At 39.4% G+C, this 21589-nt stretch overlaps 3 protein-coding genes and 1 non-coding gene across 4 annotated transcripts in view; all 4 read left to right on the forward strand.

Annotated features, from left to right (window-relative positions):
- The window catches only part of pik3c2a (phosphatidylinositol-4-phosphate 3-kinase, catalytic subunit type 2 alpha), a 41691-nt gene extending 39554 nt beyond the window's left edge, over positions 1 to 2137 (forward strand). Inside the window, exon 33 of the mRNA XM_085412895.1 lies at positions 99 to 2137. Within this exon, the coding sequence (XP_085269021.1) occupies positions 99 to 281 (183 nt within the window). The 3' untranslated portion in view covers positions 282 to 2137. The remainder of the gene's footprint in view (positions 1 to 98) is intronic.
- Positions 2138 to 3802: 1665 nt separating this feature from the next.
- rps13 (ribosomal protein S13) lies at positions 3803 to 7832 on the forward strand. Its single transcript, XM_085412896.1, has 6 exons — positions 3803 to 3910; positions 4400 to 4448; positions 4547 to 4625; positions 6663 to 6832; positions 7029 to 7129; positions 7759 to 7832. Exons 1-6 carry the CDS (start codon positions 3888 to 3890, stop codon positions 7790 to 7792), a joined length of 456 nt encoding a protein of 151 aa, XP_085269022.1. The 5' UTR covers positions 3803 to 3887; the 3' UTR covers positions 7793 to 7832.
- Positions 7304 to 7436, forward strand: LOC146665300 (small nucleolar RNA SNORA19). Its single transcript, XR_014912880.1, has one exon. It is a non-coding gene; the product is annotated as a small nucleolar RNA SNORA19 (small nucleolar RNA).
- Positions 7833 to 12783: 4951 nt separating the features above from the next.
- Positions 12784 to 16915, forward strand: LOC146665301 (uncharacterized). The gene is made up of 3 exons (XM_085412897.1): positions 12784 to 13514; positions 14049 to 15358; positions 16230 to 16915. Exons 1-3 carry the CDS (start codon positions 13352 to 13354, stop codon positions 16452 to 16454), a joined length of 1698 nt encoding a protein of 565 aa, XP_085269023.1. The 5' UTR covers positions 12784 to 13351; the 3' UTR covers positions 16455 to 16915.
- Positions 16916 to 21589: the final 4674 nt, after the last annotated feature.

Below are 21589 nucleotides of genomic sequence, written 5' to 3' on the forward strand. Positions count from 1 at the left end.
ATGAAGATGTTCTACTGAGGTACTGAAATCCAAGAACTTCATGGTCAGCTGCCTAAAGACACTCACTTTGCTAACTTTTCCATTCTCTTCTTCCACAGCTGGTGTACAGCGGCTACAGCAAAGAAACTCTGGGCCTTCGGGAGCTGCAGCTGAGCGTGCTCAGTGCTGAGTCGCTGCGTGAGAACTACTTCCTGGGTGGCATTACGCTCAGGCTCAAAGACTTTGACCTCAGCAACGAGACGGTCAAGTGGTACAAACTAACGGCCGTTCCATACTTCTAACCCCTGCCCACCTCCCTCTGCCGAAGCAACAGTTCTGACTCTGCCTCTTCAAGCAAAAAACAAACAAAAAACAGCGCTGCATTCAAATCATATGGGAAATGCAGCAGATGCTTACTTGAAAATGGTGGTCACCTCAGCTTTCAGTTCACTTCAGCACTGCTCTTTCTTTTCCTTCTTTTCTTTTATGGATGAATTTCCTACCATTCAGATCGTTCAGTAATAATCTGCAATATTTTACTTTCAAATCTATTAAACCAAATTAACAATTTCTTCCACATGAATTGTGTTGTAATTAGTATTCTTAAGATTTCATAAGAAGAATACTTATGTTCTCATTGCTGACAAACATATACCACGAGCAACAACATTCTGCTGAATTTTACCATGAGGTTGCATGTAATTATGTTGCCACTGAGGTTATTCCCATATGACGTGAATGTGTGAAAAACTCCTTCAGACGTGCCCTCAAAGGGCGATCGTTCGGGCTAATTCACAAATCTTCAAACGGGGGAGCCTGGTCTTCATTCTTCACCATTTCTTTTTTTCTTCCCTCTACAGCTAATCAAGATTGTTTTTGTGACAAACAATCTCCTCCTTTTGTCTCAGTTTTCCTAAAGTGTAACAAAGAGCTGTAACGTTTTGTACATTTTGATATTAGAGGACCAAAACGGCTTACTTTCAGAAGAGTATATATAGGCTGACACATTTATTTTTTAAGTAATAGAAAAGGGGCTTGTTTTGACATTTTCCTTGTTTATTTTCTATATAGACAAATAGGAGGCATCAGGGTTTCCTGCTTTGTAGCAGATACCTCTGGGTTAGAGCAGAGCGCCAGGAAATCAACCATGACCTTAATATTCCCCAAAAATGTGCCAAAAGTAATGAAAAGGACAGTAAATCAAACCACACTTTCATCAAGGTGCCTTTGTTTGTGCTCACGCTCAACATGGCCTTATTACAGGTTATATTTTATTAACAATGTGATGTCCTTATTAAAGAAAAATCTATATTCTATAAAGCTATATCAGTAGTTCTTCCACAGCAGGTCTAAGTGTGGGAGTGCAACCTTTTTTGTGACAGTGGAATGCCACTAAATGCACAATACTAGGTCTTTCACTCGTGGTATTACTTGACTGTTTTCACACAGCACACCTTAAAAGGGGAATTTGTATAATAAGCTTCAGAACATGCTTTTATACTTGCTCGGGTTGAAGATTATGATTGTTTGAAGACACTGATTGGTAGTCTGTTTGGTGCGTTCTTCAGATGGTTCAAAACCACAAGTCAGGAACTGAGTTACTTCTGGAGTCTGGACCTGAGGCTGTTTCACCTTTGGGCAGCAATGCCACACTCACCCCTAGTGCCTAATACTGGTGTAACAATGCCATGAGTCACTGGATGGTAATAGCTGCCAGTGAAGTCCAGAACAAGTCAGGTTTTGTGACATTTAGTTGAGGGAATGCTTTGGCAAAACGACACAAATCAGATACTGAAAGGACAACTTTACCTTAAAACGTCTTCACAAAAAGGGAACAGGAATCGTGAGCATGAGATTAGCTGCTTTCTTCTCTACTTGCCTAACTATGAATCTAAAGTTGTTGTTAATGTTTAATAAAGAAATTAAGATAAATGTTTCTAAAAAGTTTTTTAGAGATCCACAAGACAACGTCATGTTATGATCATTAGTGGCTTCATTTGTTCTTTTAGCAGCTGTACAAAGAAAGGAAGCATAGTTTGTATTAACATGGCCAGTTATTTATTCCTAATTGGTGACCTCTTGCCTGAATGGATCAGTGTGTACTGTAATCCTTCTTTCTTAAAGCAAATTAAATGTTTTTGGAACGTATGTGTCAAAATTGTGGTCTTTGTGTGAAATTTGTTTGAAGGTAGATTACACAAACCTGCTTACTGATTCTATTGTTTCAATTTTTTTGCCCGCAAGTTAGGTACAGTACTGTGCAAATGTCTTGAGCTACCCCCTAATTTCTTTATATTTTGCTCCCAAGAGACCTTTCTATTATATATTTTTTCTTTAATTGTTCTTGAACAATAATTCTTCAGGCTTCCTGAGTGGCTTTTTCAAGTTTTTATTTGGATGTTGCCTGCTCTTTCCCTCAATTTGAATTCAGTCTTTGTACCCAACCATCTTCTGAGAATTTTTGTGTTTAAGCTACTTAACTCTGACCTGTGAGTCATTCAAGCATAAAAATGGAAACCAGTATGGTATCTACATATTGAACAAGAACCAATTTTCCATCGTCTTATTTGCATGTATTTTGCTCACTTTACTTCATTTGAATGTATGCAAATTGCCAAAGATCACTCAGTTTGACAGGCGTAAAATAGTATTTTTCCTCCAACAAGCTGATTCCTAAAGGACTATTAACCAGAAACTTGGCATATCTTGTCATGGTTATGGATACTTTGAGAAAACCTGGAAACGTGCAGATAAACATCTGTAAACGGTATTCTTTAAACTGGAAAGAAAAGAAATAATCTAATAACTGATAAAGAATCTGGGAGTACATCTGTTTTCTTGAGAAATGGTTTCAATGTAAGGGTTTACAGCCATTAAGAGAAATGAAGGGAAAGTATTGCAAATTACAAACTGCACTGAAAATCAGTGGCAAAAGGTCTTTGTGTGTTGAATCTAAATTCAAATGACTGGTTTAAGTCATTGTCATTATTTATGGAGAAGGTCAGAAAAGAGTTACAACAGTGACCCATTTCTAAAACATTGTGGGGGCTTTCATCCACCATGTAATACCAGCTGAAAATCATCTGATTGGCAACAGCATCATTTTCAACATAATGATCCCTAACACACTTCCAATCCATTGGTCATGGACTGGCATTCGCATTTCCACAGCACTCAGATCTCAATGTTATTGAAGCAGGGATCATCTTCACAGAGAACAGAACAAAAGGCAGTTAAATTCCAAAGGATGTGTCCTTCAAGAGGCCTGGAGTTATTTCTGAAGATATTTGAATTTACAAGAAAGCTTGCTCAAGAGTTCAGGCTGCCGTGAAGAATAGAGGTGATCAACAAATACTCTTTGAAATTGTACAGACTCTATTTCAGCCTTATATTCTGGATTTCCATGTGTGTTCCCTCGTTTCATTAAATTACTGCTCCCATTTCCCGTTTTATTTTTGCACAGTACTACATAACACTACAGCTGGATGAGAAATACCTTAATTTCTGCAGATATGAAGAGAAGCTATTTTACGAAAAAATCGTATGTTGCGGTGGACCACTGTCTGTGTTTACCTCCACAATGTATATTGAGCTTGGTGTCCCACAAATTCCGCTCACATGTCAGTGGCCAGTTTCTTCAATTGAGAAAAAATGGCGCTAACTAAAGCGGTTTCAGTGTGATAAAAATTAGCGTCCTTTACAAGGTATCGTTGTTCAGCTATTACAAACTCAAGTATTCAGTCAGACTGAAGAAGAATGAGGGAGATACTAAAAAGCTGAGCTAGGGTAGTTTTGTTGACGTCAGGTAGCGTCAACAAAACTCCGGTTACGTCATTGCGTCATTTCCGACGCAGGCGCAAAATACCATTTTCTGTCGCGTGTGCGGCCTCTCTTCCTCTACCGCCATCATGGGTCGCATGCACGCTCCCGGGTGAGCTCTCTTTTTGTCTTTTAAAGTTGGTATTTTCCTTCTGTAGACTGGTTTTGTTTGCAGGAGATAGTTTCTAAACATGTTGTGGCTGACTGGGGTCAAAAATGAAATCTGGGATTCAACCTAAAAGTGAGAAATTGACTTACATGCACACAGTCAGTCGACATCCTCCTTTAGCTAGCTTGTGGTAGCCAAGTTAGCACATTTGCGCATCGAAACGATTTTAACTCCCCGAGTTGTACATCATGTTGCATATAAATGTATAACTTGCAAAGTTTAAGTCACGCGTGTTTCTTCTTACTGATAAAGTTAATTTACTGTGAACTGATCATTTAGTTAAGATTCATGATCGGTAAGCCAGCACTAGTATGAAGCGAGCATAACCCGGCCTAACGTTTTTTCCCCTGTTGACTTGACGATAGTTTTTGCGTTGTTCTGACCAAACTGTCAAGTTCTCACTACTAACGGGATTTTGTTTCTCGCTTACAGAAAGGGCTTGTCCCAGTCAGCTCTGCCTTACAGGCGCAGTGTTCCCACTGTGAGTACACATTCATTATATTTCGCTAAAGCGAAGTGATTATTGCACATTTTTTGAACACGCGTCCTTTATTTTAATACCGTCCCCCATTTTTGTAGTGGCTGAAGCTCACATCTGATGATGTCAAAGAGCAGATCTTCAAGCTGGCCAAGAAGGGTCTGACTCCTTCCCAGATTGGTAAGTGCTAGTTTAGGTTTTCTTCCCTGCAACATGCAGATGTTGAGATTAATTACATGACATGACTATAATAATTGAAGATCACCACAGTTCAGTTCACAACTTTTGGCAGACTCAGATATTGCTGAGCAGTTTAAAAACGTTTGGCTGCACATTACTTGTGCTAGATGCCCTTCCAGATATTTGGCTGACCATGATGTTGATACCATTATGCTAAATTTCTGCAGTAATTTTTAATTCAGAATTTCTCATAATTGTAAACGTTGGGGTTGCTGTTATCATGTTCTTGTTGTTCTTTGTCCTCTGAGCTTCAGTGCAATGTAAACCAGATGTATTACACACTGTCTAGTCTTAAGTTTTTACACTGTCATTCTAAGCCATTATAATACAATAAGAAGTAGGGCTGCTCAATTAATCGAATTTTAATCACGATTACGATCTGGGCTTTCAACGATCATTAAAAATGACTGAGCCGATTATTAGCCCCTCCCTCATTTATCCGCGACACCTTAAAGGCCGGTCCGTGAAAATATTGTCGGGCATAAACCGTCCGTGGCGCAAAAAAGGTTGGAGACCGCTGATTAAGAGGACCCGAGGGAAGCTCGGAAAGCTAAGCAGGAGTTATTTGGAGAGGAGAGTGACTGCTGTTGGTTGAAAAGAGAGGTAAAAAAACTTCAGTGGTGTTGCACACTATGTTATATTATTTTTTAAAGTCATTGTTAACCCTTTAAATCCGGTCAGAGCAGCACGCTCCGTGTTGTGTAACTATTTTTAAATCCCTGTAGAACCTGAACCGTGTAAGCTAGCGCAATAATTTGTTTTGCATATGAAACCGGAGGAGTTGTACTTACATCTGATGCCATCAGCTTGTCCTCGGTCACGGTTTCCTTCCACATATAGCTTTGCAAAAATTGCATAAAAAGCGCTTGCAGGAACAAAAACATAATATTCCAGAAACACGCTTTGCCGATCCATCAGCTGTTCGTAACACTTCCCACAGTGAAATGATGCACATGCTGTTTTCTTTGCAAATTTGCATCATAGGATTGTTTTTTGTTTTTCCTGCAGTATATAAAAACTGTATCTCCAAAATAAAACTATGAAGACACTCAAAATAAATTTCCTGTTGTTGTAAACTATTTTTTGCAACTTTATTGTATTTAAAGTTTTGAGGGATAAACCTCTTAAATTTCTCCAAGTAGAAATATATGTAAACAAAACAAAAGCGATTTTCAATTTTTTTTGTAGTTTATTGCACTTTTTTGCAATTTATGTAATTACTATGGACTTAATGCATACATATTATTAAAATATGGGCTATAACAGTTGTATTGATGTATAGCAACTTGAAATGCTCCCACAAATGGCACTACAGCATGTAAAAAAAATAATATAAGCTCTGGTGGACTTGGTTCTATGGTAGGTCTTAAAGGGTTAAATAAATATCGTCAAATAATCGTGATCTCAATTTCAGTGAAAATAATCGTGATTATCATTTTTGCCATAATCGAGCAGCCCTAATAAGAAGTGTATGTTGTTTTCTCTGATATTTACAAATTAGGATAGATTGTCTGTATTGTGAGTAAAGTAAAGACGAGATGGAGCAGGTATACATTTTCCTATTGACTGATAGCTACAGGCCTCAAGGGTCCACAGAAACTCATGTCAAATCAAAACGTTTGGAAAAGTCCTACAAAGATTATTGCCAACTTATCTTACTGTGCAAACAATCATTGAATAAAATGACTTGTCATCAGTGACAAAAAAATGTGATGCCATTCAGAGAAAACTTCAACTCTTTCTCTGTTTAGGAAAATTACATTAGCCAGATGCCACTTGTGTTACATAAATCCAGGAAACACAATTTACTCACTTTGAAAATTTTTTAGTTTTGCTTTTGAATCAATATGCAGTCTTCATTTCTCTGGAATTTTTTAAATCTGTTTTAAGACTGTTTTGGCAGATTTATGCAAAACTTAATTTGTTGGCAAAATCCCATGCCTGTTTCAGTTTTATCATGTCTATAAACCTTTCTAGGTGTTATTCTGAGGGACTCCCACGGTGTTGCCCAAGTACGTTTTGTCACTGGCAACAAAATTCTGAGGATCCTCAAGTCCAAGGGTCTGGCCCCTGACCTGCCAGAGGATCTGTACCACCTCATCAAGAAGGCTGTGGCGGTCAGGAAGCACCTGGAGAGAAACAGAAAGGTACAGCAAAGCTAGGCCAATGACCTGGAACAAGATCCTATAGCATAACTTGGAAGATAAGTTTGTTTTCCATGTAAAATTAAAAATGTAATTTTGATGTTGTCATCAACAGTTTAAAGGATTTTTATTCTTTGGAATGCAAGCAATTTGAAATATAATGGGAATTGAATGCAACACGTTGTTGTTATATTTGCAGGACAAGGATGCCAAGTTCCGCCTGATTCTCATTGAGAGCAGGATCCACAGGCTGGCCCGTTACTACAAGACCAAGAGAGTACTGGCCCCCAACTGGAAGTAGTATGTATCTGTGATGCTTTGGAGATGCTTTTCTTGTTATTTGGATCGGAAAATTAAATTTTTGCATGTCGGTTACCTGTTTGTTATCAAAAAAAAATTGTCACAAATGGTAGTTTTTATTACAACACTAATCGTTTAACTGTATTGTAATGTTCACTAAGTGTATACATGGAAGTGCACAATTCATTGTCATGCTCCTCATTGTTTATTAGGAGTATTGATATTTCTGTTGTGCTAGAGAAAAACTGGAGGTAAATTAGCAGAGCAGCTACTTGGTGCAGTCTCTGCCAGTCCCCTTCACACAGTGAAACTATTTGTGTACATGTGTGGTTTAGTGTGGATGGACACATTGATGTTCTAAAAAGACAACTTGGTCCTTTTTATTCAGCTGTAGTTTTGTAGGTTTGCACATGTGGCGTTTTAAGCAGGTTGTAATTTATGTGGCCAACATGAACTTAATTTTGAATATAAAGAAATAATTACAACAAAGTAAAAATCATGAGTGAGTAATAGGAAAGAGATGGTTATACTTGTTCCCCTAAAAAAATATATATGAAGATTTAATGGGTTTTTGTTTTTAAGTCAAAGGTTTTTGTTTACTAATGTTTTTTTCCCCTTTCTGTTTACAGTGAGTCCTCTACAGCTTCTGCTCTGGTGGCATAAATTCTACACTTTTGGATTAATAAAACCGTTTAAATTGGGAGTTGTTTGTTTGTCTTTTTGTGTGTATGTTAAGATTTAGAGATGCACTTGAAATACAGGCCAAACACCGAATACAAAAAAGAATACATTTAAATGGACCGGTACTTTTACAGTGCTTTTCTACTCTGAGCGCTCAAAGCGCTTTACACAACTTGCCTCATTCACACGAGCAATGTTTTGTTTTTTTTTAATGCTCTTTCTACATAAGTGCTTTGTAACACACACACGCATTCATACTCCAGTTGATTCATGGAAGAGCAACTTGGGGTTAGACTCTTGCCCACTGATATTTAGCACACAGACTGGTCTAGCCACCAACCTTCCGAATAGTAGGTGACCTGCTCTACCACCTAGGGGAAAACAAATGCAGCAATACATGCCCATTGAGAGCAGGGCCCTATACTACAGGGAAAGTTCAACATACCCAGGGCACTTTTCATCATCACTTACCAACATCAGGATAAAAGGTCACATAAAGCTGGTTATCAGCTCACTAACTTAAACCAAAGGTTAATATTCTAATTTTCTGTAAATGTAATGTTTTTCCCCACAGTGGCTGCTTCTGTTTATTTAATGTAATATAAAGTGGAGTAGCTTTTCTTTAAGCAAAGGCCAAATTCCACCCTGGATCAGACTGATTTTAGAGAAGTTATTTGGGTCTTTGCACATTTTACTAACCAGTATGTCCTAATTTGATTGTGGGGAATTTAAACTGAAGAAAGGAACACCGTAAGCACTATTTTTATTAGACTTTTATAAGTTCAGATGGCCACAAATTTTGAGACCTACCTGAAACACTGCCGACGTGCTCATGTTTGTGTTTGGGAAGGTAGGATCCCTTCAGGGTTGTCACAAAAAAATCAATATTCGGAAGGTAATCGTTACTAAGAAAATTACTTTTGAATTAGATACTCATTCGCAATACTATCTATACCAACAGTGCTGTTTTTGGGTCCTCTTTGAGATCATAGGTACTTCACAGGGTACCATTGAAAACAGGCCGGCATACAGCTCCTTCTAACTAGCAGCTGAATACACGAAGAGTAGTTTGCATTCACAGCATTTTATGAGGAATTTCAGGATCTCTTTTTAAAGCTTGTCTTTAAACAAAAATGAAGTACTAAATAATCGAAGATGTAACTATATAATTTTAACTATTAAAATTTACCCAGCGGTTAGAGCAAAACAGTTGAAGTATTGAGGTTTCATTCTATTTGTAGCATCAGTGTGCAAAGCGGGATATGTGGAAGATACTAAAAGACTTGATTCTAGAAGTGACATTGAATTTCCTCAGGCCATGTGTCAAAGGCCTTTGCATGTATTTTTTAAGAATTACAAACAACATTTAGTTCATATTGGTTTATTCATCGTGACATAAGACAGTAAGTTGTATTTAAATTGTCTGTGTTAACGTGATGTAGCAAAGACTGATGAAGCTATGCAATGGTAAGATGTCCGCCCATTGATCCCTCCATAATCCACATTGCTGCTCCTCTTATAACAGTGAAACTTGAACACAGTGATTACTTACTGGGCCTACACCCAAGTTGTGCCCAAGTTCAAAATCATATAGGGTTTTTTCAGGGTTGGGGGGTTCCCCTTATAGCAGGGGCTCCCAAAGTGTGAGGTGCAAATCTGCAGTTTGAAATTACAAGTATGTACAATTTCATATTTATATACATTCATTGATTTATATAAAAGTGAATTAAAACTGTTAATAGGAGGATGTTACTTTAAGTTAAATTTACTTTTGTGTCCCATTGGCTAGTGGGTCACACATTGCTCTTATCACTTAGCATATGATTGGGTTGCTTTAACAATTTATAACCAACAGCCTATGATGTTGATGTTTTTCTAATTAAATTCTCAAGGAAATTCATCACTTTATCTTGTATTTTGATCAGAGTGAAGATTTAAGATTCGGTGGGCCTCAGGGTTTTTTTGTTTTTTTATTTTTTTCAAGTGGACTGCAGTATTCTTTGGCAATGGCTGCTCTGAAGTATTGGCCATCCCAACAAGCAGACGATTCCCTATGACCAAGCACTTAGTGGGGCAATACTTGGGAGGAAAACCTCCCTTTTAACAGGAAGAAACCTCCGGTTTTGAAATATTAAGCTGTTGTAATCAGAATTAAATAAGTATTTGGTTTTACAGATTTAGTGTGTATAATTTAACCAAATTTGATCAAAATGGATAGGTAAGCAGAAGGAGTAGTAATTTTGCTGCTGAATTAACCTACCCAACCCCATTTGTGGTTTCAAACTGAATGTCGATCACTGGTCTGACTCAAAGAAAGGATGGAGAACCTCCACCGATGCATTTGTTGACATCTAAGCATAACATCAGTTTAATTAGGCTCAGCCAGTAATAAATGCTGGGTTTTTGTGGTATTATCCTGTCTCATATTCAAAGTGTTCATCTGTTTGAAATTAGCGCTGCAGCTTTCTTCTATAAAATAATTATTAGGGGAGACCGGGGATAGTTGTAACGTGGGTCAGTTGTAACACTTCCAATTTCTCCAATCAGGGCTAAGTTTCAAATGATGTGACTCATCCTGTGCATGCCCAACTCAGTTCTGCTATCACATGTGAAAAATCAGCATATTTTGTCAAACACAGACAATTTAACACGAAAAAAAGTAATTTATATGCCAAAAAGTAAGTTTTTCTACTTTATTTCAATTTGTAATAGCATTATCTGCTTTGCAGTTAAACTCATCAAACTTAAGGTAGTGGATTCAAAATGTAATGCAAAGTATTTACATGTCTCTGCTATTAAATAGTGCAGCTATTTTCTCTGCAGCACAATTACCCATTGCATGGTATGGCCTCAAACACGAAGAGTGAAATGTTACAATTAACCCCATAGTCTGGGTTAGTTGTAACATATCCTGGGGTGAAATGTAACACAATGAAATAAGGGTACTAACAAAACATTAACATGTAATCTTTGTTTATTCAACACATGAATGCACTTAGAGCCATTTATGTAGCTGTGTGTGTGTGTGTGACAGAATGCAGAAATCTAGCTTTTGAACATATTCCAACCCCCCAAAAAAGACAAATTATGGAATTTTCTGCAACTGAATATTTCATTCATTTTGGTTGGTCTTCCTTGAGTTTGGCCTCATTGGCTCAGTGGGCATTATAACCTACAACTCTTGCACCAATTTTGAACATAACAATGAAGCTGAAAAAAATGTAGTTGTTCACCAGCATGGCAATTCCATTACTTTTTATCATGGCTTACCTTGGTGTGGTTTGCAAAGTGCTTCAGAAAGATGAGGAAATCTGTTTCTTGCACCCATCCTGACTTATTTCCACTTCCTACTGGTCCATCTCTGACACAGTGGTCTGCATAATGTATGTGTGGGAACACAAACAGTGGAGGAATTGTGTTGCCAATGGCCAATGGCGATCGTGGCTCAAGAGTTGGGAGTTCGCCTTGTAATCGGAAGGTTGCCGGTTCGAGCCCCAGCTTGGACAGCCTCGGTCGTTGTGTCCTTGGGCAAGACACTCACCCGTTGCCTACTGGTGGTGGTCAGAGGGCCTGGTGGCGCCAGTGTCCGGCAGCCTCGCCTCTGTCAGTGCGCCCAGGGTGGCTGTGGCTACAATGTAGCTTACCATCACCAGTGTGTGAATGTGTGCGTGAATGGGTGGATGACTGGATATGTAAAGCGCTTTGGGGTCCTTAGGGACTAGAAAAGCGCTATATAAATACAGGCCATTTACCATTAACTGCATATACAAATGCGACCAGTGATTTAATATAAGTTAAAGTAATAGTGTGGCAACTTGTAACATTTGCATTGTTACAACTGACCCAGACTGTTGCTGTTACAACTGACCCAGACTAGCTAACATTACAGCCAACGGCTAAAACATTAGCACTAAAGACCCACACAGAATATATCCCCATAGACATACAAATAACATAATTTAAAAGAGCTTCAATTTACAGACAGAAATGTCAAAAATGTTACAACTATCCCCGGTCTCCCCTACATGTAGTGTTTCATGTCCACTTTAAAACATGCTGTGAATAAAAGGATCAATCAGCGTGCGCTGCTTATTATAAACCTAACCTGCTCCCAACAGTTTTTATTTTTTATTTTCTCAGCTGCAAACTCTGTGCTGAATAAGGGTTTGAGAGTAAAGATGATATATAAAAAACATAATTCAAACATAGGTTTAGTTTACATACACAATTTTATATGAAGTCAACAAGTAGAAGAAATTGAGAACTAAATTTGTCTAAACATCTATATGTATATATGAAGCTCATCTGGGAAACTGTCTACTGTTACATATAATTTGCAGTGTCTAAATGTTCACAGATTAATTCCAAAGTTAACTCTTCTTCCATTTCAAAGGAGACAAAAATGTGGGATAAATGACATAGAAAGTACACTTTAGCAAAAATACATTGATTGAGTACATTGCCATTTATGCACTGATCTCCCTGCTTTGATATCTGCATTACATTATGCCAAACAATAGGCTTTTGTTTATGTACATGGGTTTGAAAAAGAAATTATTCAACCAAGAAAGTGTCACAAAAGGAAAGTTAAACTGCATTCGATGAATGACGTTCCCTCCTTCTCTCCCTGCAGAGGTCCAAGGGATCTTCTAGGAATGATGATGCTATTTTCTGGAGTATTGATTGGTCAGTAGGCAGTGGATGTAAACACAAAACATAAAGAGCTAGCGCACTCCAGTGTTGTCTGTTTATAACAGCGTGACAACTCTTTTGAGCACAACTGCTACTTATCAGATGTTTCTACTCTAAAACATAATTTGCGCCTAATGTTTCAATATTAATTCCAAAGTTAACTCTTTTTCCACTTCCCTGGGACAAAAGGTGGAATAAGTGAGAGTAAAATCTAACAAAAATACATTTCTTCTCTGCATCACTTTATGCTAACCAATAGGCTTTTGTTTTTATACATAGGTTTGTATAGGAAAACAACCAAAAAACGTGTCACGCAAGGAAAGTGAAAGTCCATTCATGAATGAAATGCTGCAATCTCTATACATTTTGTTTTTATCTCTGGGAAACTCTACAAGTTTTCGTTATTATCTAAATTCACTTTTAAACCCGGGTTTTCCAGGAAGCTGAGGAAATTACGGGCACTTTCTATGCGTCACACGTTACGTTACCTGTGGGAGGAGTTAGCAGACGAGTAGGGATCTAAGCGAATACAGTTACTCTGTCCAATCACGGTGCAGCGTGACGTCAGTATGTTTATATTAACGGGAGTGTTGCAACCTCGCGACATTCAACTCCTGCTACTACAACGACGAAAATACAGCTGAAGAACATGGAGAAAATACATGAGAACATTTGACGAAGGACACCAAAAAATGGCACAGTCTTGCCGAAAAATGAAGCGACAAAACATCGACGCATATCTGTCACCGACGAATACGCGAAATCTCTTGGTTTTCGACGAGGAATACCAGAATACGTGAGGAGTTGTGTTCAACACAGTCGCCGAAACTCGAGAAGAAAGACGTGAAAATGGCTACGGTTGTTGGTTCCCAGACTAGCTCTGAGCGGACGGCGATGGAAAGGTTTGGCAGCGGAGGAATGGCTATTCTGCCGTGGACTAAACAGATGCTCACCGTGCTGTGGGAACAGCTTCGGTTGCTGGTTCAAGTCATTTACTACACTTTCCTGTCAGGTAAGAGTGAGACGAAATCAAAAGTTTTTTCCTTGCGTCTTACGCCCACTTTATAGCTGCTAAGGTTAACCTTTGGTGTGTTTACTGATGTTGGAAATTATAAGACCACTGTGTAGGTGTAAGATATGTTTAGTTTTTTTAATATAGTAACTCATTAAACGACATACCTTTTAGCAAACTTAATATTCTATGGGGCTGACACTATGCTGTGTTTTACTGTCTGAATAGTTCCTCGATTTTTTATTTTTTGTAGATGGTGTTTCTTTTCCAACTTCCGCAATGTTTACGTGCGTTTTCAGCATTTGAACATTGTTTAGACATCACAGTAACACTTCCTGTAAAACACTTGAAGTACAACACACGGACTTGTATGTTACACTCAGTAAACCTTCTTTGAAATAATACATAAAACTGCAGTACAAACACAAACCTTGTCTTGGCCTCATAGCATGAATGGAATAATTATTTCTTCAGAAAATTTAACTTGATTACATTTTATTGTACTTAAAAGCTTTTTTTGTTTTCTTCTTCCAGTTTTCCAAATGTTCAGGTTTGAGGTTCACGTGAGAATCACAGACGAGACTGGTCAGCATATCCAGCACATGACCACAGCCACAAACCCAACAGAATCATTCCTCTTCACCTCTTTGTTTGAGGGAGACAACATGGTTGGTGGTTCAAATCCCCTCTCCAACTTCTGTGCAGACGTTGGTGACCCGTTTGCTGGGAAATCCACTGCTGAGGCCTTGCTGTCCAGTCTCCGTGCTGACGACCTGTGTTGCGGGCTTGTGGATGAGTTTGTGTCCAGAACAGCTGGCAACGAAGAGGGCATCTTTCTGGGACACCAATCTGGCTGGAAAATGGGCTTCCCTGGCGACTGGAACTTCTTTGTGTCGAGCGGCGAGGACTCGGGTTCAAACGACACCTGCCAAAAAAATAGTGAGGAAGACCTCAAATGGGATATTTCCAAGGAAAAAGCTTTCAAGCAGGACACATCAGAAGAAGATAGAAACTCTCACTGGAGCAGTGAGGAAGACCAGAACACAGTAGAATTTGAGAGTGACGAAAGTAAAGCACTTTGGGAATCTCTGTCAAAATCCAGTGATCCTTACAACCCTTTCTTTTTCTCCGCCTGCATTTCAACTAACACAGATATGGGCAAAAGAAAAAGTGAAGTAAAAGACTGTAGCGACACCGACCTCATGTCCGTAAGCAAGGCCAGTGAGGAAATGATGGGGTCTCAGGGCCTAAAGAACTGGGTCTGTCGCTCCGACAGCGAAAGCAGTTGGAGCAGTTGGGCCAGTTCGGATGGTTCGAGCCCTGACATCGACAAGGAGGAAAGTGAGAGGCTGTGGGACTTCTTCAGCAGTCCTGAAGACCCTTACAATCCCATGTGTTTCACTGCATGCACAATCAGCAGCACAGCTCCCCAAGCCACCATGTTATCTAATTGCGAAACCCCAAAATCTGACACAGACACAGAGGAGAAGGAGAGCACCATCCCCCCTTCATCCGAAGAGGATGAAGAATCACTGTGGAAATCTCTCTGCCTAAAGGATGACCCTTACCACCCTTTGAACTTCCAGGCACCCCTTCAGAGCTCTCCAAAACGAACACTCCTGCAAGACGATGATTCAGATATTCTTAATGTTCACCACACACCAAATTCATCCACAAAAGCAAAGAAATGGGCAAAAGCACCCCAGAAGCCTGTGCTGCCAGAGAGACAGACAAAGCATCACTCCCATCCAGAGACTATACTAGTGCCCTGGAAAAGATCTGGACAAACACCCACACCAACTTCAGAGATGAAAGAAAGCAAGGCTGACACCACCCAGAAGAAGGTAATTGTCTGATAATTTCTTTTTATTCTTTCACTTTTTCCACATGGAGATGTTAAAGGAACCCAAATACAAAAGTTTTGGTGTATTTATTATTGTTTTTTAGCTGTGGGCTAAATATATTAAACTGAATGAGTGTGTAAACATATTGTCAGAAATCACACTCAGTTCATTGACCCAAACCAGGGGTAGGCAACTCAAGGCCTCGAGTGCCAGTGTCCTGTAGGTTTTAGATATCACCCTGTGTCAACGGACCTGAATCAAATGATTAGTTCATTCCCAGGCCTCTGGAGAACTTCAAGACATGTTGATTTGGTCATTTAGCCATTTGAATCAGCTGTGTTGGATCGAGGACGCATCTAAAACCTGCAGGACACCTGCACTCGAGGTCTGGAGTTGCCCATCCCTGACCCAGACAAATATAGAAGAGGAGGTGATCTCATATTTAAAGTTAGAATGTTAATATCATGAAGAGGAGGGCCTACTGCTGACTCATGTACTGCGTGTGTGTGAAACAGAGATAAAGATAACTGTTTATTCCTTCCTCCAGACTGAGTGTCTTAAGCTGAGTTGTTTGTTTTCGCTTAGCAACACTGGTCGTCATGACTAAGCCAGTCATGTGACACCAGCGAGTCAGGAGAGACTGACTTCCATGTGTATCGAGTTGCAGCAGTATTGCAAAGTTAGCACAAAGGTCTTATGATTGGACAAAGTCACGTCATATTAGAAAAATCAGTACTTGGAGTTGGAAAGAGTTGACTCAAATGTAGCTTTTAGATATTTAGAGTTTATGATCCCTAAATACAAGCACTTAAACGTCATATGACTTCCAGTATTGTTCAATAAACTATAATATAATTCTTCTGAATTTCAGGTTCGATTTTCTCCTGTTGTCAAACTCCATGTCCTGCGGACCTGGCCGTTTGCGCGGCAGGCGTCTCGTAAAGGACACTGGGAAGAGATGGCACGAGACCGTGACCGCTTCCGGAGGCGAATTGATAAATTGGAGCAGGTCATTGGCCACTGTTTCACCCAGACCCACAGAGAGAACATGCGGGCCTACCTGGACAGTGCCTTGAAAAAAACAAAAGGGTCCTGAACACTGACTGTTTCATTTCCTTTTAGGATGAGAACTTGTGATTGGTTGCAATGCAACAGTGATTTTTGATTTAGGCCAATTAGAATTTTGATGTTAGGCCAACGTAAAATGTTTGGTGTCGAGTTGAACAACTTTGTACCTCAGAAGGTTTTATACATTGTGTAACTGTTGCACTGACTGACACTTTCTCATTTTAAGCTCCGCGTTACTGTGTGGAATGTTGTTTTTGTATGCCTTATATAATGACCTAGTAATGTAACTTATTGGTGAAGTTTGCCATTTATTTTTTACCTTTGTTTTCAGCAGTTTTTATGTGTGAAGAAACCACAGTCGTGACTCTAGAAAAAAGTAGAAAAGGATATCACAAAAAAAGCAGAGCTTTATATTGCAAAGTGTTTTGAGAAGTTTTGTTAAGCATGATGGATACGCGTCAGGTTCTGGTGCAATTCTTGTCTTACTGTCTTACAACTTTAGGATTTGATATTTAAGTCTTTGTCTTGTATTTTCTTATATTCCTGCACATAAATGGCAGCTTTTTAGTGCTGATTGTGAAGATGGGCGTTTATCTGATTGTATTTGCTGCATAACACTTTGTCCTCTGTGACTCACTCAGCTTGTCACAATAACATTGTGTGGCCAGACTGTCCCGAGCAAATTGATCATTAGGTGCTCTGAATCAATAAAATTTGTTACATTGTAACTTTTTTTCTGTTTGGCTTGTTTCACAACCTGACAAATGATTGGACAAAAAAAGAAATGAGTTCATACGTATGAGAAATTGGTGAAGTAAAGGTGGCCCTGAGGTCCCAGAAATTTGCAAACAACACAATGCTGAAAAATAAGTAAATCACTGGAAAAGTGATGAGATTCAAAGCGTGAATGGCACAAACATGGTGTGGGGTTGTGTAAATGTGCAGAGAAAGACAAGTTTCTCTACATTCTGAAAAGAAAGTGTGGATATCAGCACCTCCAGCCTGACTCTGACCAAACAAACTGGTTTAACCTTTTGACCCCATCTGGACACACCCAAGTGTGGTCATCCAGGGTGTGAAATTTCCAACAAAGCATGTGCCTTTGTGGACTTCAACCACTGAAGAGATAAAGGTAAGTGCATTTCTGATAAGGTGATTTACAGGTCAAAAGGGTTGCTTGGTAACTGGAGGTCTGCAAGACAATTTTATTGTATACAAAGTGCTGACTTTGGCCTGCTCCCTATCTGAATATGAATATGAATATATATATATATATATATATATATATATATATTTTACTTCTCATGTGTTTTCCCTTACATGTTACCACACACATGCACACAGGAGCTAATAATTTCCCACTGGGACGTGAGTCTCCGTGCAGAGTGGCTGCCGTAAGGCTGTCGTAAGACGAGGGTTAAAAACACAAAGTATGATGAAATGACTTTCCTGAGGGATGAAATCAATTAGCAGGTCTCCCCACCCCGTCCCCTCCCACATGTGCACACACCATGGTGCAAAGGTGAGCAATCACTGACATTGTTGCTGTGTCAACGCAGCGGTAAGCCTACTGCTGATCTCCCACCACCTCCTCCCCTTGCAGCATGTTGTGTATGTTATTCACCATCTGCTTCAGTCTTGCGCCCACCCTTGAGTGGAGTTCATTATACTTTAATATCACTAACTTGGGTTATTTCATACATTTAACCGCACCAAAAATAGTTCAAGCCAGAACTTAATTTTAACTCAGTCTAAAAATCTGAAAAGAGTATGAAATCAATTTATCAGAAATTCAAACAACCCAGACAGACACACAGAGCTTTTATGGGAACAAGAACTCTGTACTGCTTGTGACGGCCTTTCATCTAAATATGATCTGCTATTAAATTTATTCTTTTAGCCCTAAAAACATGTGAAAGTCTTTCACACGATGTGCTCAGACCGTCCTTGCGTGTATGTTCTTTACAGACATCAAAACATGCTTGTTATTCAGAGTGCAAGGCTGTGGAATGAATTTTGTTAAGAGAGTACATTTTCTGGATGCTTTGCTTTTGTTCTCAGAGGCTGGCCTGATAACGTCGTCTGTAAGCTGGAAAACAAATTTTCACATCTATGGGGTTTTCTCTTTTTTTTTGGTGTTTGCATACAGGGTGGTGAAGGTGGGGGAGGTACATCTGTCCCTCTAATTTCCTTTAGCCTGCCTGTCTGATTTTACAGTCAGACATGACTTGACTGGCTTAACACTGAATAACCAACCAAGGATTCTATGTCCTGCTCAAGGGCACTACAAGAAGACAGACAGTGATGAGGGCCAAATGAAGCTCATCACTTCACCATTCCGGGAATATAGTAGCTTCTCCTTCGTTGATCCCTTCCTTCCTTCCCATTTTCTTCTTTAACCCACTCCCCTCTCTTTGTATCTCTGTCTCCATCTTTCTCCTCCTCATCTGCTCCCAGTACCATTAGCTCAGTGGCCTAGGCGACCCCGTCTCCAGGCAACCGGCAGGAGTGGCGAGGCGCTGAAAGGATTGCAGGTGATTGCAGCAGTGGTGGAAGCAGAAGCAACAGCAGAGGCAGTGGGCTTTCAGTCAAACACACACACACACACACACACACACACACACACACACACACACACACACACACACACAAACATTCGGTTGCCCCCTCTTACTCGCCTGCCAGAGAAGTGTATCTCCTGGGTCACAATTAGCTGATGATGCAACCTACCAGCAGCTATTGTGTCTGACACCACCTCATACAGACAGAGTGCATGAAATACAAAACGCAACAAGTCTGTTTGTCCTGCCCATTACATGGATTACGCGATCCAGGCTGTCTGTGTAATAAGATGAGGTGTTTGGTTCATCTATACTCTCTCTTTGAGACACATGTTCCCTTTTAAACTTGCTGTTTGTGATTCAAATTATTTCACAACCCTTTTGTTCAATATTGAAATTGAATGCGCCAGGGAGAATACTCTGTCTCACTCACCGATCAATAAAATCAACTAAAAGGTCCTTTCTGGGCCCTTCAACTGGCTCCAGAGAGAGCAACATAAGGAGTGGTTCACCACCAATTTAAGTGCATCGATGAAAACAGTAATAGAAGAAATGCTTACTGTTATTATCTTTCTCCCTATTATTTTCTCCCTAAGATCCACCTCCTTAAGTAAGTGTGAAGTATTGCATAGTCAGACATGAAGCTATGTGGTAAACAGTGATCCATGGCAGTATATAGCCCGTTTATGTGGATTAGTGCGTCTGAACAACACCCAGACGATACAGACAGATGGTTCAAGCTGGAGCTGAATTTAGATGTCGTGTTTAAATTTAACCACTAGGGGACATTGCCTTCTTCAACCGTCTTCTGGTACGTGACATAGCACACATAGACATCATGGTTACTAATTGATGACTGCAAGAAACGGCTACAAGATGTGCTGCAGACCCCTGTCACGTTTTTTAAGAGTCACGTGAATGCATCAGTTATTCATGTTATTCACATTCAAGGGTTCGCCGTTTAAAACCGACAACAGCATATTTATAACGTGACTTCTTGTTTTGTTTTTTTATTAGCTTCCAGCCTTCTCTGAAACATTAATCTGTAACTCAAAATAGTCTCTTTCCTGGAATGGCATGTATATTTGGTGCTTACTTCCGCAACTAGATGACCATATCTGGACATCCAGTATGGTCATTAGTCATCTCTTTGAGACACAAGGCTATGTGGACACAAAGAAATGATGTAGGTCTGCTGCCCTCATGTGGTGAAGCTGGTAACATCACGGCAAAAGGGTTTTCTTGTTGATGTTGTTGTTGTTGTTTTTTCTATGACTTGCTGTTGATTTAACTCAAAAGAGAACCCAGTTTTAGGCCAATGTTAGGCCTGAGTCTAAAATTAGATTAAGGTATCTGCAGAGTTTTAATTTGTTTGGACCTGCATACAAAAGGGAACAGCTGTTTGTGCAAGGCAAATAAACAGAAAGGCATGCACATTTCACAACTTTTAAGGAACTAGACTCTGGCTTAATTTTTAACAGGAAATGAATGGGGCGAGAGAGAGAGAGAGAGAGAGAGAGGGAGAGAGAGAGAGAGGTAATGAAATGCAACAAAATTCCCTGCTGGATACAAAACAAGGAAGTTCATTTTTTCGGTCAAATATTCAGTCCCCGTAGCACAAAATGACATTTACAATACTTTACTGCAATGTTTTAGGGTTATTTATTTATTTTAAATTTTTATTATTATTATTATCATGATTTTTCCAACTTGCAAAACCAACTAATCCACTGGTGTTTGAGAAGGTGATGGTTACAGTAGTGACAGTAGTGCTCAGCATGATTTTTAGGCACTAAGACTGCATTAGTCTCTCTTATGTGTTCGCCAGTTTTCAATGCTGTCAAAGGGAAAACAGAACAAATTACCCTTTAATCCAATCTAGTCTGGTTTTTGTGAGATCCTGCACTGACCCAGCTGATGGAAAGGCCTCTGATTGACCAGGATCACTAGAAGTGTTGTCTTATTAAAAAGGTGAGCTCTTGTCCATAAAGCCTCACATTTAAGTATGTGATGTCTGTGAAGGTTCTCAGTCATCCAGGTCATGGTAAACTAAGGAGCTTGGAGAGAAAAGTGACTGTAGTTCTTTAAGTTTCTTGAAGATATTTCACTTCTCATCCGAAAAGCTCCTTCAGATCTAAGGGCAAATGGTAGAGCGTGTCAGATTTTTAAGACCTATTGGGAGCATTCCTAAGAGGGTCGTGGACCCACTATTGATCATCTGCCTAATCACATGAGCCAAGGTGTGAAAACCAGTGTGGATCTCCATCAGCCAAGGTTTCAAGTGAGCCCATTGTGAGACCTTGCCCCACCCTATCATGTAACTTACTGATCCTTGAGGTGATTGCTGTTGTTATATTATGCAGTATAAATTACACTGAACTGAATTATTTTGATGTTTATCCTACAGCTAACTCAATCAATACAATTTTTTTTTCAGTAAAGGCCTTTAGAGATATATTAAAGTCATTGTTTTTTTTTACATTTACAGTATTCCAGGCTTTCCCAGTATCCTTTTATATCATGAAAATATGATTTTTTTTTATATCAGAAAAACTAGTTGCGTGGGAAAATATGTGCTTTTATAATAATAACCAACATTTGG

The sequence above is a fragment of the Rhamphochromis longiceps genome, linkage group LG7 (assembly GCF_057381845.1).
Source record: "Rhamphochromis longiceps isolate RC_006_pf linkage group LG7, R_longiceps_female_GT1.1, whole genome shotgun sequence".
NCBI lineage: Eukaryota > Metazoa > Chordata > Actinopteri > Cichliformes > Cichlidae > Rhamphochromis > Rhamphochromis longiceps.

What these genes read in the sequence shown, in the direction of transcription:
- rps13 (XM_085412896.1), top strand. Translation starts at nt 3,888, where the DNA reads ATGGGTCGCATGCACGCTCCCGG. An exon ending in ACAGGCGCAGTGTTCCCACT is followed by an intron (nt 4,449 to 4,546) that starts GTGAGTACACAT and finishes CCATTTTTGTAG; the next exon opens with TGGCTGAAGCTCACATCTGA. An exon ending in CTGGCCCCCAACTGGAAGTA is followed by an intron (nt 7,130 to 7,758) that starts GTATGTATCTGT and finishes TTCTGTTTACAG; the next exon opens with TGAGTCCTCTACAGCTTCTG.
- LOC146665301 (XM_085412897.1), top strand. Translation starts at nt 13,352, where the DNA reads ATGGCTACGGTTGTTGGTTCCCAGACTAGCTCTGAGCGGACGGCGATG. An exon ending in TTACTACACTTTCCTGTCAG is followed by an intron (nt 13,515 to 14,048) that starts GTAAGAGTGAGA and finishes TTCTTCTTCCAG; the next exon opens with TTTTCCAAATGTTCAGGTTT. An exon ending in CTGACACCACCCAGAAGAAG is followed by an intron (nt 15,359 to 16,229) that starts GTAATTGTCTGA and finishes TCTGAATTTCAG; the next exon opens with GTTCGATTTTCTCCTGTTGT.